Consider the following 17,342-nt stretch of genomic DNA (forward strand, 5'->3'; position numbering starts at 1 on the left):
CTTGGACATCCAGAGTGTCAGATCCTTGATCGACATCATTGGCGAATAGAGCCGTTGCTGCAGATTCCTGGGCATAATCATGCGCGGTATCGACGGCTCTGCAAGCGAGAGGAAGAAGAAAACGGGGGGCGTTAGTCACGGAAAAAGATGCGGTGGCTGCGTTTATGAAGATATAAGTAATAATTAAAGTAGAGAAAGAAGAGAGAGAGAGAGAGAGAGAGAGAGAGAAAGGAAAATGCATTCTTCGTTTTATTGTTTGCGTTGTATTATTTGGATATATTAATAAACGATAAATGCGACTAAATGCGAGACGGATGATAGACAAGGCGATGTTTAATATACAGACGGAATATAATTTGCGGCAAGACCAGCCTTCAAATTTCGTGACCCTGAAAAAGTCGGATTCTTAAATCATTCGATTATCTTACTATGGATCGATTTTATCAGAAATTTTGTTTAATCTCAGCTGTATCAGAATTAAAATGTTCAGCTATTTAAAATACAAACATTTTTGGGAAATTTTTAGAAAAAGAAGAGTTTATTAAACTTCTTGATATAAACTCATTCGCTCTCGATGAATTTAAGTTTACAAACTTTCAATAATAGAAGCAATTCGTTTTACGACTTTCCAGATATTTTTTGCTCATTTTGTCTTACAGAACCTATATTTCAAATTTCATCGAATTTGATTAACAGATTGCGCAATTAATTAATCTCTTTCCGCGATTAATTCATAAAATCAAGGAAACGTAAATTTACATCCAACGGAAAAGACAATTGAATTATACAAATATCTATTTATACTAGTCATTAATTCATAATTTTTATAAATGCGCGAGCATATACAGTACAAAAATATATAATAATAAAAATATTAGATCATCTTCTTTTGTTCTTTGTTAGACCTTTTGTATGTCTGTATGTATATTTCTTGTAAATTCTGTAAATCATATATCGATATTCATCGCGCCATAATAATATGTGCACAATCTCTTTAATTTACACCCACACACACGTAATATCAAATTGGAATCGCTCAAATGCTATTAAGTCTTCAGTATCGTTAAATGTCGACGTAGTACCATTGCAACGATTAGGTCGCCAATTCTATCGATTCTCTGTTCGAAGTGTATAGCAATTCACATCGGAAAAGTTTGACGGACCTAGAGAATCGAATGTATTAGTCTTAATAATAATCTAAACGATGGCATTAAATTATCGAGAAGGCATTAAACTATCCAAGTCGACTACAACCCAGCATTCTTAGGAAAGTAACAAGTGGTAACAATGCGGACTTGCTTTATTCGGCTGTAGTTTATAATACGGACATAGGTAAATAATCTATTAAGGAAATGACTTTATTTCGATTAAGTGAGAAAATATCGTAATTTATTCGCTCTTTTGGGATAACGATAGAACAAGATACAAAGAGATAATACAGATAAAATCAATTTTATCGTTCTTCCGTCGTTCATCATTTCTCTCTATCGCGTCTACATTCTGATCAACGATGACTAGATACATCAGCATCCGTACTGTAATACTTATATTACGACAGATACGAACTCCCTCCCTCCCCCCCCCCCAACTTCTCATCTCAGACAAGGAGACTCGCTCGGGACTTCTTCATTAGGCTATACATCGTTCGGAAGCAATACGGATATTTGTTCGGAATCACGCAGCTTACGAAGAAGCTTTCGTTTCGACGAGTGCATTAAAGATAGATAAACAATACAAGAGCTCGTAACAAAAAAAAAAGAATTAAAAAAAAAGTCGCAATATAAGGCACTATTTCGAAATAATTACGCGGATTGGTAAAACTGTTGCTCGGTAAGCGTGACGAGAATTGACGAACCAGCGCCTAGTATTGGAGGTTCGAGAACACCGGTGCTGGTTCGCCGTATTGGGGATTTATCGGTCCCGTCTTCGTGAGTTCTCTCAGTTAAGGTCGATCACGTAGACGTTCTGACCCCGGTGACACTGACGGATGTGCCTGTAAACGTGACCGCGTTGCTTCATCTTGGCGGAGCAGTAAGGGCACTGGACTCTCGGCTCCTGGCCGCATTCGAATTTCGTGTGTCTCTTCAGGTGCCACGCGTGTATATAGCTCTTCGAGCATCGCGAGCACGTGTGCCTCTCGATGTCGCCCTGCAAGTGTCCGCCCCGGCGTCTCCTCGTCGAGTTGAGTGGCTTCTCCTCTTCGTAGCTGAAGTTCTCGTACTCCTCCATCACCACCGAGCACATGCTCTCCAGGCTGGTCTCCAGCTTGATCATCTTCGCGTCTAAAAAAAAAAATCGACAGGACGCGGGGTTAGCTGAGTGATCAAAGTACGCGAGTGCCGTATGCGTGAAGGAGAAAAGGATATAAAATGAGAAGATCGTCGAGACGCTTTTGCAAATGTTACCGCAAATTATTCCCGTCACCTGACCCTGAGGAGTTCAAGCTCGCGCAAAGATCTCCGTTTTACCTGCTCCGGCTCGCGCGTCGGCAAACCACTGCGTCCGGGCTGTCCCGAGGAGTTATCAACGCAAGCGTTTCGATACGTGAAATGTATGGAAATGAAACGGCTATCTCGAAGACCAGCAGAGTGTCATGGAAATGCTTTATTCTATCAAGTACACAGTTAACAAAACGACAATTACATGTAACATCGGTTCGTCGCACGATAAGAGTGCCGAGTGTCGAATATGCCGAGAGAAGTAAAACCAACAACAATAAAACAAGATCGTCAGGCTATACGGTCGACATTGCGTCGTCAAAGGGAGAGAAACGTTAGAGCGAGCGTGTGCTGGGTGAAGCCTCATCAGGGCGAGTCGATGATGTAGATGCGCTGACCGGAGTGCTTCCTGCGTATGTGCTGGCTCACGTGGCCGCGTTGCTTGCTGCGTGTGCCGCAATAAGGGCACTTGAACCTCGGGGTCAGACCGCACTCGTAGCGCAAGTGTCGCCTGAGGCTCTTGATCACGGTGTAACCGTTACCGCACTTCGGGCACACGTGATTACGGCGACCGCTTCCTCGTCGTCGAGCCGACGACCGGCCCCTGACGACGCTCTGGCTCGCGTCGGGCTTCATTGAGTCGTATAGGCCGACCCCGTAACTTCCGTACAGAAGAACTGAAAGCAAACAACGGAACGATTAGAAAGAGACCGCGGATAATCGTTGACGAGCTATCGACAGGCCAAGGAAAGATCATTAACGGTTATCGGGCACGTAAATGCGACGTCTGTTTTGCAAAGTGAGTGTCTGGTGCAATGTGTACTTGTAATGCGTTCGAACTGATAGAATTCAGACCATAAGCTGATATGCAGAAAATAATCTAAAATGGGGTACATATTTTAATGACGATTTTTATTTCTTGAATAATAGAATCTTTACGGATAATCAACTTCTAGTTTTCAATAATATGTTATCATTATCTGTTAATCCTTTTGTTCTTCTTTCGCGTGAAGGAAAAATTGATACTTGCATTGAAGCGATTTTTACGATTTGATCTCTCTCGCATACGTATCATTAAAATATGTGTGTGATGTAACAACGGCTTGTAGAAGCAAATGATAATATCGTGCGTGAATAAAATACATAAACGATATCATCCAGCTTCAATCCAGTATCATTAGTCGTACATGTAGATCGTCATCAACTTTTATGATATCGCGCGACACATTTGACATAAATTACATGTGAAGTATCACAAAGACAAACATTCAATAATTCAAAGAAGCTCGAGATGGACGAGGAAATTTTGATTAGGAATTCCTAACGGCCTCACACGTAATATATTCGTACCTGATAATGTAGTTAATAAGCAGACGTGCCCGTAACGTCGGCAATCTGTTCCTGAAAGTGAAATTCCGGAAGAAAATGAGCAATCAATTAAGTGATGAACAAGAAGATAAGAGCGCCATCAGAATCGTCAAGACGGGAAATGTGGAAGTAACGTTTATTATGCTTGAAATCATAATAATACACAACACTGCTCGTGACCAAGACAGAGGATCCACGTGACGTTCGCACGTTTCGTTAGGACTTTAGATCGACGACCCAGACTCTCTCGGCGGGATGCTTTTTTCTGATGTGACTATAGATCTGCGACGTTTGCTTGCTGCGCAGCTCGCAGTAAGGACACTTGAATCTGGGCTCGTGACCGCATTCGTATCTGAAGTGACGATTGCGATTACTCTTCAGGGTGAAACCGTGCAGGCACTTAGGGCAGTAATAGAGGGTCTTCTGAGCCTGGGAGGGCGAACGCTCGTCGGGACCTACGAAGTTCATGAAGGAGTCCATCATGAGGAGATCTGAAAGCAAAAACCGAATTGTGAGACTCGGTCCGGATCGCTACGTCTGGTAACTTCTGATCATCGGGCGCATCGACAAGTTTATCGTTTATGTACATGTTTATCGTTAAAAAAAAAGACGACAATCTTTCAGCTTCGAGAAAATTAGAGATAGATAATTAACGAGACAGCCGATCTGCGATTAATGAGGAAAATCGCATTGGAGATACTTGTCACTGACCCTGGGAAAGAGTGGTTCGTTAGATATTAAGGTGCAAAGAACAAAGCACATAAATGCAGGTAGAAAGTTACGATTTGGATTATTGGATTACTGTTCAAATGGTATTAGTCTCGTGGCACGCGGGTGGAATAATCGAGCACGTTGGTAGAAAATTTGAAACAGAAAAAAAAACACGTTCCTCACAGTCGTGAAAGGAAGAGGCATCCGTCGTTAGTTTTGACCGCAAACAAACACCACACGCGTAGTAGATCGTCTATCGTGCAGACCCGTCAGATGAGGTCCTACGTCTCTCCGAATGTTTAAACTGAAATAACATGGTGCCAGATACGTGAGGGAGAGACTGAAGGGGGCTGGGGGATATATCGGGGAGAAAAATATTGAAGCACATTAGGGCAAGTAGGGTGTCCGAACATCAATTTATTTTTTATATTACATTTCCACAGCGACGATATACGATCATAAAACGTACCGCGGGAAATCGCTATTGATACACCGACGGTGAAAACATGTTGCGTTCCTAATCGGCCAGGAATCGGTAAGGGTATCTTGACGTACGTCGCGCGAAGCTCGAATAACACGGGCCTCGCAGGCCCGAGAATTGCTTGCGTCCGTCAAAATACCCCGTGCGGATGTGATCCCTCGCTCGCAAAAACTTGCTCGACATCCTAAGTACGAATCTTAAGTACGCGGAGAACTTAATCCGAAGACCTAACGGAATGTACGAAGAACAATCGTTTTCTACGCGCGACGACAGATACGTATTTGTTTTAAGTACGTGGCTTCGTCGCGTACGTAAGTACTTAGTCGAATACACTTATATCGCTATACGAATAATTATATCACAGCAACAAAAACAGTCGGCCACTAACGTGTCTCGTGTCTCTAAGAGACCCTTCCGTCCGCGCGGATGCGATGCGAATGCAAGAAACAAAATCAGGCACGTGCCGCGAATATATCAAATCGCAAGAGATAACCGAACGTGTGACAAACTGGTGTGTTTCCGCGGTACATGAAGAGCAACATTTCTCAATCTACTTTCGCGTTGATAGGTGAAATATATTCTATGTTTATCGATTGCTATTAGTGTCCCCAAGTGTAACGATGCATCTTCATGTTGAGAACAAAATCACGGCAGCGTGTGACTCTATTATCGTGATTAAAAAAAAAAGAAGGTAACTACGTTTGTTCCGACCGCTTAAAACCCTGTTCTCTCAGACTTTCGGCTCCTGTTAGTAACAATTCAGTCTTCGTGACGAGCGCCCATGATCGCTTGGCTTGTCGCTCGTCGTCTATAACAATTCCGACGATTTGTCAATTGTAAAATCGACAATTCTTCGCTAACGATAACACGCACGCCGCTCGCTCCCCGGCGTCATAATCTAGTCTGATCGATCCTCGGTACATTTAGACGCACGCAAATGTTTCCTCGTGTCCCATCGTCTCAACCTCACAACCTGAATCTTTTAAAAGGTATACATCTACGTTTTAAAAAACATACGACTCTCTTAAAGCCCCTAATAATCGAAAAATTGCTTATTGGATAGCGCACGAATGCTGGAACTCGGAATGTGCTCGCGCTTAAAGACCCGCCCTTTCTCGCGTATCTCAAAAAGCCTCAAATCGCCGAGGCTAAATCGATAGCGCTATCAATTCCCGAATACGTCGTAATTTCACGCAGCACATCGAAAAGTTCCGCGCGCCGGCTCATTAACTGCTAAGCATGGAGATATTTCGTAACGTGTAAAGACGGAGAGAATATCTGACGATAATACTGAGTCCCGCTATTCCAGCCGCTACAAATTTTACACGGTTCGCCGTTTCGCGGCCCATCAGCAGCAGACCCTCACGACGAAGTCGTCATGTCGCGTCTCGTTATACGATACTAAGCCAACGAATATTCGCGCTCCTCTGCCCCGCGATTGTTGCAATCAAGTATTGCAATTAAACCGATTAAACATTACCAGACCGACGACGTAGGAACCGCACCGCGCTCGTGAAACTCTTAACAGCTATATAAGGACGTTCGTGAGGCATCTCCGTCGCGTAGAATCGCGAGCAATAATTGCATGTCCGATCTATCTTAACGGATGTCGATCGTACTATACGCGATCTTGGAATAACTCGCGCGTAAAGCGTGATCACATAAAATCTGTTCGGTGAAAATTCAAAATTCCCAAATGACTTTTTCCGTTCGCACGAGTGCGGTTCCCCGCTCATTTGAAATCGAGAAAATCACTGTCATCGCGTGAAATTGCATCGTCCCGCATGATCGTCCTTCTCTTTTATTTGTCCTCGTACTTGAGGTGCACTACGTAGACCTTCTGACCGGAATGCCTGGTCCTGATGTGAGACATCACGTTGGACGTCTGCTTGCTGCGGAACTCGCAATAGGGACACTGGAAGCGCGGCTCCTGGCCGCACTCGTACTTGAAATGCCTGGTCATATTGCCCTTGACAGTGAAGCTGCGGCCGCACTTGGGACAACCATAGGGCTTGTTGTCGACGGCGAATCCGCCGCCCTTCAGATGATAGGTATTTCTCACGCGGCCATGAGAATAATAATTCGTCGTTGACCTCGATATGGAACATTCCTGGCCAAAATCCCTATTACTGCCTTCGATCTCGAAGCCCTTGCAGGATTGCAACATAAAGTTGAGATCCAGCTGCGGGGCCGTCGCGTAAAAACCTGGAACTTCAAAGTTGGTCGGTTAATAAGACGCCTGCGGCACACCGCATTCGGGGACGTGTAGCGGAAAGATTCGAGGGAACCAAAGGCTTACGAAAAGTCGTAAAGAGCTTTCGTGCTGCCTTCGATATAGGAGCAATTGGAAGATTTGCCAGGGGATTTGATATTCATGCTTTGCTGTAGTTTGCATTAGTGGAGAGGATACCTGTGATAACCGCGGGGCATCTTCTCTGACGAACCTGTATTCAGCAACGCTCTCGTCGCGCGGGCTACGGTGACGCAGAAGCACGTTGTGTGACTTTACAAAAATGCGGTCTAAAATTGGAATATAAAATCGCTACGTGTGATTCTTACTGCTTACGAGAATCTACGTAACTAGAGATCTATTAGAAAAATCGGAATCGTAAACGCCGGATTGTGCGCAGTCTTCGGGTGATGAGAGGATCCGTGCTGCCCGTGGCTCTGGTCGTATACTCGAAAAAGGTACGTGAACAAGAATGGCGTTAATGCCTAGCCGCTTTGTTAAGATCCATGCGCTTCAGCGGCAGACATGATAAAACTTTATTTTACAAAACAACGTACAAGCGAATCATGATTCTCTTATAATCTTATATAAAGTAGAAGCAACAATTTTCTTCAGATCTTAAAGTATCTACGTCAACTATCCCAGAGTCCAGCCTGATACTTCATGTATCCTACGACAAACTTTGTCGGGCGTACTGATTGGCTACAAGATAGAAGATTTCTAGAAACTCGAGAATTTCTTTGTCCTGCAGCCAATTAACATGCTTAAAAAATGTGTCGTACGACACACACGAAATATCAGCGTCTCTCGATGATCCTCTTAGAGTCTCTCGATGATCCTCTTCCGATGATTGGCTTCGGTCGTCGCTTGGCAAAGTCTGCGTGGCAAAGTAGGTCAGTTTCTCAACACGCATGATACCAGCCATTCGCGAGCATCTTTCTTAGTCAGATTTGAAATTTATTCATGACTAAGGAAGATTCAGGCACTAATCGATTGAAATAAGAAATCCTAGAAAAGTTTACTATTATTTGACAAATTTTACCAATGTTTAATAGCATTTAACAGTGAGACTTATAGAAGAAAAAATATTATTTTCAGATTAAATCACAGCCTTTTCATTAATATTTCATTCGCGATTTAAATTTTGTTGCTGACTTAAATAATATATTTCCTTAATTAAATGCAATTAATAGATTGTATTTTGTATTGTAATTAAAAAAAAAATATGCATGTATATGTATATATACATAAAATCACAATTCACTTCTTTCACGAAAAAGAAAAATATGGCAGTAACAAGCGAGATTGAGAAACATTCGTCTTCAGTGATGTACGAAGATCGCGATAGAAAGCAGGCCCAGTGGAAAGACGAAAGTTCACTTGGGTAGCTCGAGATCAGGTATGGAACCAGAGAACTCGCGATCTTCTTGTTGTGCTCAGAGCTTCATGTCGAAGATAAAGACCTCCTCTTCCGGGTGTTTCTTTCTGATGTGGGCGTAAACCGGTGACGTTTGCTTGCTGCGGAGCCCGCAGTAGGGGCATTGAAACCTCGGCTCGTGCCCGCACTCGTAATTCACGTGGCGGTCCTTGTTCCTCTTCAGGGTGAAGCCACGACCGCATTTTTGGCACTGGAACGGCTTCATGTTGTCGGCGCTGACCTTGCGCGTACGTATCCTCGATTTCCTGCACGCCTCGGAATTGAGCTTGCCGTCCGCTCCCGGTTGATACTTGCAGATCATGTTCGGCGGCCCGAACGGCGACACCACGTGGAGCCCTGAAACACGGAGACGAAGATGCTGAAGGACATGCTCGAGTGCGCGCGAGAAAGAAAAGATTTTTACGATGATCACCGCCCGTTCGGCTTAGGCTGCATCATCGGATTTCCCCAACAAGCAACGCATAATGAAAATGATTATAAATCTGAGAGAGAGACGCGAGAGGAGTCTCGCAACGTGACCTCGCACGTACTCAGCATTTCCGTCTTCGTCTACACGCGTCGTAAATAAATCGTTCATATAAACTACGTACGATGTTGAATATTATGAAAAGGCTGACGTGGCGAGCGACTGTAGAGCGACAGACATACATCCTGATCTTGGAATATCAAGACGTACCGTTAGTATCATTTTATTCATCGACGAGCGCATCCGTACCTGCAAGTGAAACGGCGACGAGTTGATTAAGAATCTAATGAACATACATTCATATTTATCGGTAAAACGAAATTAAAGTGATCAGACGTCGACGATTATGTCGTGGGGGGTGATAATAGGGTTCTTTACAAATTAGCCACTCAATTGGAGATCCAGCTGCACAATTTATTGGACATAACAATCATAATACGCGAGGGCGAGCGCATACTTAATCAGAGCCGGTACACATTGTTGAGCTTCCAATCGTAGTACAACGGCGACAGATTCGGGTGATGCACGCGCAGATGACGTATGATATGGCCCTTCTGATAATTTTTTACCGGGCAATATGTGCATTCGAATCTCGGCGGTTGTTTGCACTGATGGCGGAGATGCGCGAGCATCGATTTCTTCCACTTGTACAGATTGCCGCAACTGGGACACTCGTACAGGCCGTATCGCTTATTGAGATGGCCCGACTCCGAATAAACATCTTCGAGACTCCTCCTTCGCTTGGAGAAACTATCTGAAACCCATGAAAAAAGCATGATAGTTTTAATAACGAGTCGATCCTCGGTTATCCTCATAATGAACGTGTCCTGCAAAACGTTGTTAGCGCACTCCTTCATCGATAAATCGCGTGAAAACCACGTGGACGGGATCGTTCGTTAAATATTGTCGTTGCAAAAAGTCGAAAACGTCGACTTCATTATTCACAGAAATTAAACGAAGAAAGGAAAGAGAAAGATATCACTCGAATGATAGTTGTCTTTATTGGTGCACGCAAGATCGCAAGATCAACGAACGTTTCATTACACATTCTCTAATTAAAAAAACTGTCATATAAAATGTTTAGTGCGCAATAACTCGTATCACGTATTCTTAATTCGAAGATACTCGAATTTATTGTTTAAAATCGATATTCGAAGACGAGGGGCAGGGCAGCCATATCCATGTATAGTTATGGTTTTCTTATACATTTACCGGTAGCACAACGTAGATTTGTCTCGTCGGCAAACGAAACGTGACTTGTGAAATGCAATTCATTATGTTTCGTATTGATCTACGACCTAAAAGTGGGAAAACACGAAAGACGATTAAAGATTTGTCATGAAAATAAAATCTACCACGATTATATAATGCTTGAACAGCGAAACCTTTCGTGATAGATATCCGTATAAGATAGTATTTATAACGTAGTTGGTGTAAAAATTGTTGAAACCATTCTTTCAAATACTTTCTAGTGAATCTCAAAACGCATCTGATATTCAGGTAAATTTGTCTTCCAAAGAAACTGGAAAATAAACTTTGATATCGAATACATTTCAAGAGTCATTGAAAAATGTTTCAACCATTTTGGCACCAGCTATACAATCGTCCCTGTAAATTCTAGAACGACAGTTTGAGCTTAGGAACACATTTAATATAGATATTGAAAAAAACTTTGTTTTATATACATATTTATAGAAGACCTACATATATAGCGTTGCCCGCTTGTAATTCACAAATTTTCCAAGAGGCTAATCTAAAGTGTCTCGAGAAAAGGCTCTTCAAATAATTAACTTATTTTATAAAGTATTCTAAATAATTAAACATATAAGATACATCTGAGGTCTCGACAGTCATGATTCTCATATCACATTGTATTCTTTAGTGTAATTTCCATAATATTGTACATATTAATTATAATTTTTTGTACCTATACAAAATTTTTAATTAATATGTGCAATACGCATTGCGGCAATTACGTTACGAGATACAGAATACGGAGATTTTACTCGCATATCCTGTGCAGGGTCATAAATTTAAGATATTTAAAAAAAAATGGAAACAACATATAAATATAAAAAATGGAAAGTACACGTAAATTCTTCTTTCCGAAACATGTCAACCAATACCGATTAGATATCTCGTGGGATGTAATTAAATTAATTCTCTAGACGACTAAAGGCAGGATCGCTCGGCGAACGATATGTCTCAATCGCTTCGGTGCACTTCCTGCCAGGAGAGCCTCAAGTTGGTGGCGATGTCGATGCAGTAGAGCTCGCGATCCGGATGGAACGTGCGTATGTGCGTCCACACGTGCGTACGCTGACGCAAGTGGTGCTTGCAGTACGGGCACTCGAATCGCTGCGGTATGCCGCACTCGTATCTGTAATGCCGCATCATGTGACTACGGTGTTTGTAGCTGCGGTGACACTTCGGGCACTGGTGGCGGGGCAAGAGGTTCTGGATGTATTCGATGTTATGGGTGCTCTGCACGGACCACTTCAGAAACGGATCTGGAAAAAGAGAGTTCGCAGCCGGTTAGCGGAGGAGGAACACGCGTCGACACACACGCGCGGGGCAAGTTCCGCGCGCGAGCTTCTTCGTACTTCGTCTTGACCCTCGAGGATAACTCGATGTCGGAACTCGCGGTGGAAAGTGACATGACGGGAGCGAGGCTCGCGTACGAGCCTTCGACATTTCCCGTTCGAGCACCTGTGAAGAACTCCCTCCCTGCCAACCTTGCTGTACTATCGGAGAGATCGCCGAGAAATCTGTGCCGTTGAGAAAGTAATAATCTGTAGGATCGCCACAACAATATTGGTGATTCAAGTTAAACAACACGACAGTAAAGGCAGAAGATAAGAACATAAAAAGAGATAAATCAAAAGATAGAAGAAACATTTGGCGAAAGGACAGTTACATTTCTAAGGACAAAAGTACTTTTCTATAGACAGTATTGCAGGTCTTGTAAACCTAATTTAGAACTATGTACAATATTCATCGGTTTTGGTATTAAACGACGTTTGTTTATTACCGATAAGTTGCAAACAGTTATAGTGCAATTTCGGTATCTCGAAGAACGTTACAGATTTCGCATACCTTGGCATACGTAATGACAAGATAATACATAAATAGTCAACATTAATATATAACAGATAAAGTTATAACAAAAACGGTCAATTTGTCATCAAAATAAATATCCATTATATAATAAATAAAAACCCATTAATAAATATGATTTGTTAACGTTAGAAATGCCGATAATCGAATTGGATACCATAAAATAAAATACACAACAGCGGCTTATTATACTCGAAAAATAAACATTCTCATTGTTTCGCTGATGCATAGGCTGAGATCACAGGCATTAGTTAACTGACTAAATAAGTTTAAAGCCATCCGACCAAAATCGTCAAAACGTTTTTAATGTCCGAAGTCACCTATCATGAGGACTCTTCATTTACACTGACCCACAGCTCGCGTGATGTCATCGTTATATACATCATAAAATCACACGCGGGTCTTTATTAAATTTTATTCGTGCGTCGAACGACAATATTGCGCGTCGAAAACCGGTAAAATCTGTCGGGATCTGTCCCATTTCGGGGGGAAGTGCGAGAAAAGAATTCATTCACTCGTTCGTTGAAGCGATTTCAGTCTTGCTGAAGGTCGATTGCGTAGATGGGCCGATTATAATGATTGCTCTTGATGTGCGAGTAAACGTGCGAGCGATGCTTGCCGATGTAAACGCAGTGCGGGCACTTGAAGCGCGGCGTCTTGCCGCACTCGTACTCGAGGTGTCTGTGCAGCCCGCGGTACCATTTGTAGATCTTGCGGCACTTGGGGCACTCATAGGTACCGGGTGACGAAGTACCGCCCATGGACGCACCTAATCTGGTACGGAATCGGCGCCGGTGACCGGTGGTGACGGTGGACGCGACGTCGGCGTAGCAGGATCGACTGTAGAGAGCTGTAAAAGCACAGGTTGATCGTCAGTCAGAAACGGCGGTTCACCGACGGGGGAGGGACGGGATGATAACATTTAAAGAGCGACAAACGGACGCACGTGTGCACGTGTCTCTTTCGCGTGTCTCGATTCAACGTGGTCGCCTGTGTTAATTTCTTACCCTGAAAAATAAACGAACGAGGAAACAAAGAGCGAGCATAACATGGATGCTCCAAGCGTGGAGAAGATAAGCTGTAAGTTACAAGAAATACAGTATGTACACGGTAACTCACTCATTGTGGAGTGAAAAAGTCCAAAGAGGTTTATACGAGGGATAGGAGTAATTTCAATTTATTTTTATTCGCTTTTGAGATTATATAAAGTAAGAAAAAACGTTATAGCACGCATTTTACTGTGATACATATATTAAAACTTCTTCTTTTAACAATAGATATGCCTCAGATAAATTTGAGACAAAGAAATTTCGGATTACATTGACGTCGCATTTGTCGAATCTTATCGATACAATCACAAGCACAAAGATGATTAGGTATAACGAATTAAACGATATTATCGCTTATTCAAGCGTCCCTTTTCTTTCTGGTTCAAAAATGAACAATGGAACGGAGTGGTAAGGGACATATTATCTCATATAAACATTCACAATCATGGAAAAAAATTAGAAAAAAGACTGCAGATTTACTTCACAATTCCGTTAGGCTTCTCAGTTGGCCCTACCTGTTCACGCGCAAAAATCGGAAGTCTGTATTTCTTCGTGAAATCTTTGCGAAAGTCGTTTACGCGAGACGGATTTCTTTACCGAGATCTACCGTCCATACGTGCATCCCGGGATGTTTCATTCGCACATGAACGTAAATGGTCGAGCGGCGTTTGGCCCGACTGCCGCAATACGGGCACTTGAAGCGTGGTGATTTGCCGCACTCGTACATCTGATGCCTCCTCAGGCCCTTGTCGCGGACGTATCGTCTGTTGCAACGCTTGCAGACGAACCGCTTCGAAGGTGAAGCGTATTGGCGTCTCCTGGCAGCACCTGAAATCGAGAATGACCGTCACGGTTAGAAGAAGCGGAAGACCTCGCGCGACGCGAAGTACGAGGACTCGTTTGATCCGGGATAGCTCTCCGGATCGCGACCTCCTGCTTCGACGCGTTATCTTTGCTGTAGAAAGAAACGGCGCGGGCGCCGGCATTTACTTCATCGTAGAAGCGGGATCAGACACTGGACGATAACTCGACTCGCAGGGACTTTATTGAGTTTTCCTTTTATCACACAAGGGTAATTGTCAATTTGCTGTATTTTCCCGAGTAACAAAGGACGAACTGGAACGGAAGTGTATACGAAGAGGGAAAGTGGGACGATCGCTCAGTACAACCGCCTGAAGCACAAGGCCTGATCGGGATGATACTTTCGGATATGCGCGTAAATGTTCTGCGTGAATTTCGAGAGCTTGTCGCAGTACGGGCACTGATACTTGGGCGCCATCCCGCACTCGTGGCGCAGATGCCGCGTCATGTTCTTCTTCAGGGTGAAGCCGCGGTTGCAGCGTGGGCAGTAGTGACTCTTGTTCAGGGAGTACACTTTGCGCCGCTTCCTGGCTGCGGCTGCGTTCTGGCGGGCACCTGAAAAATTCGAAGAGTCGAGTTAGCGGCGGCGACAGTGCGCGATTCGCTCTTCGGAATTCCGTTCTCGCCTGAGAGATCCGTAGGCACGCACGGATCCGTCTTGTCGAATAGTCGAGAGGGATAAGATTAACGTAAGAACGAACGCACGCTCCGGCTGGATCAGCGGAGCGTATCCTGCGAGGATTCTCTCACGGAGTGGACGTGTCAGTTGCTCGGAATCGAAAACGATCGACGCTAATTCGTGACCGAAAAGGAGATTAAGTCCGCTACGTATACGCGCGATTATTCATCCATAAAAACAGATTAACATGGATCGTTCTCGTTTCTACACGGGTCGTTATACTCGCAGCAAACTAATACGGCATAAGACAAGTCAGAATGGAAAACAACATAAATGAAGCCATACGATTTATTTCGCACAAGACTCTCCTCGAAACTTGAGTTATAATCACACAATCACACAATATGAGACATGAGACACATCAAACCGCACTACACGATGAAACTCACATGTCATCGCTCCATCGCCCATTTATATCCTATTTAATATTACAGTAAACCGTCTAATTTTTTGTGCCTGCGACAACATTGCATGCGATGATAAAATTAGACAGATAAAACTCAAATTATAATCGTTTTTTTATATAAACATTTGGAGCAACCACGATTGCCAACCTGATATACACATATTTGTTATCGTGTTAATACTGCAATAACACTGTATTATCGAAATATAAAAAACAAAAGTGCTTATTAGATAAAAAATTAAGAAATCCGAATTGCTGTGCGTACGTATAGCAAAATTATAAAATCTTTAGGTTCAGATAAATGCGTGTTAATTGTTTGAGGGATTATTGCGTAGAATTATATTCAAAGATCGCATCGAGACATCTGAAGAGAAATTTATTCTCATGTAAGTAAGTAGTCAGTAGGAATATATTTTCAGTTGATAATAGGATATCCTGCTACAATATCATTCAGAACAATTTATTCTCACACATGTAAGTAGTCAGTAGGAATATATTTTTCGGCCGATAATCGATACTCCGCTACGGTACCGTTCAGAACATTTTGTTCACACCGACGGGATGATTCGGATGCCACCGCCTGATGTGTCTGTAAACGTTCGAGGACGAATTGTCCTTTTTGTGGCAATACGGACACGCGTATCGCGGCGTCTGGCCGCATTTATGCCTAATCAGGTCCCACGCCCTCCGGAAGCCCGCGTTGCATTTCGGACAGATGTAGCTGGTCACCGGTCTTACGTTACGCCACTCCGACAGTCGCATATCTGAAAGCAAGCCAGGACATTAATATACACTGTTTTTCCGGTTGCGATTCGCATCGAAAGTACGCTTCTCGAGACTGAACGACATCGTAACGCAGCCAAACGATACGATTCTAATGCGATAGCCTGCGTATTGAATCATATTCAGAATCTTTACACCGTGCTCAATCTACGCGACAACTCGTTGTCGCGCAAACATTGCGCGAAGATTGAAAATCGGCATCGCTCACCACGCTCCGAGACGTTTTGCAATCTTGTTTCGCAAAAAAAAAGAGAACAAAAATCGATAAGTCGCATACATGACTACGAAATGCGCAACACTGATGTGTGAGTGCACCTTGAGGGGTAGGAAAGCACGACTATATATCTTTATTTCCATTCGTGTTGTCTTCGAGTAATCAAGCGACGTGCAATAAATACGAATTTTATTCGCAATATGTACATGTAGTTTCTTCGGTGTTACACTCTTGTGAAAATTACGAATCAACGTAAATTCAAGTAAATCTGAACAATACGAAACAAAAACTATCTGTGTGTTTTGTACAAAATAAATTCACATAAAGTTAATTGACAATAAAGCTATCTTCAATTATTTTCCAATCGTGAATCACACAACGTAAACGTGAAAAAATTTTTATATAAAAATGCACAAAAATTAATGCGAGAATGATCATGCAGTATCACAATACTTGATGAAGATACAGACGTACTTTCTTAGATGAGTCGATCGCCGCAGTTGATCTTTTTTTTTTTTACTATTTTATTGAGGTAAACGATACATTCGAGCATCGTAAACGAGTCACAGATTGTCGACTAAACATAGGTTCGCAAATGGCACACATTACAATGCAATCGAGGAGCAATTGTTTCCAAAAGCACGGTCCATTTCTCTTCTCAGATGCAGAAATAAATTTCTAAACACGTTATCAAGTATATTATTTAAAAAAATATTATCGAGAGTATAGAACTTAAATTCTTTTGAAAATGTGCTCTTCAATCGTTTTGTTGAGTCACGGACTTCGCAATTCTTACATGATAGGAACTCACAATTGAGGAAAGAAGACCGAAATATATTTTTACATTTATAAATTTAACGCACATTTATGTCTACTTGCAAACTTACGAATTTATAAGCATTCTGGCGAAATCAACATTGTAGATTCTTCTTGCGTGCGGAAATAAAAATGAGTAGGTGAAAAAATGACTTTACTCTGTATATATTTCGAATTAGAATAAAATTTAGCGAGCATTAAATTCAATAAAATTTAAAAATAAATTCAGAATTATAAAAAAAATTCTTTAACGTAACTTTTTGTGATTTAGACGTAATATGTCTT

At 42.5% G+C, this 17,342-nt stretch overlaps 1 protein-coding gene across 18 annotated transcripts in view; it reads right to left on the reverse strand.

Moving 5' to 3' along the window:
- Positions 1-17,342, reverse strand: part of LOC139812891 (uncharacterized) — a 168,280-nt gene that overhangs the window by 41,640 nt on the left and 109,298 nt on the right. For 2 of the 18 annotated variants that reach the window (XM_071778048.1, XM_071778029.1), the window contains exon 7: positions 2,590-3,115. The exons of 13 other annotated variants lie outside the window; for them this stretch is intronic. In XM_071778048.1, the coding sequence (XP_071634149.1) occupies positions 2,805-3,115 (311 nt within the window). In that variant the 3' untranslated portion in view covers positions 2,590-2,804. Of the gene's footprint in view, positions 1-2,589; positions 3,116-3,925; positions 4,298-15,631; positions 16,009-17,342 lie in introns of those variants that run through there. 3 more of the 18 variants (XM_071778061.1, XM_071778040.1, XM_071778049.1) reach the window with 2 other exon arrangements.

Source organism: Temnothorax longispinosus, chromosome 5 (genome assembly GCF_030848805.1).
Source record: "Temnothorax longispinosus isolate EJ_2023e chromosome 5, Tlon_JGU_v1, whole genome shotgun sequence".
Taxonomy (NCBI): domain Eukaryota; kingdom Metazoa; phylum Arthropoda; class Insecta; order Hymenoptera; family Formicidae; genus Temnothorax; species Temnothorax longispinosus.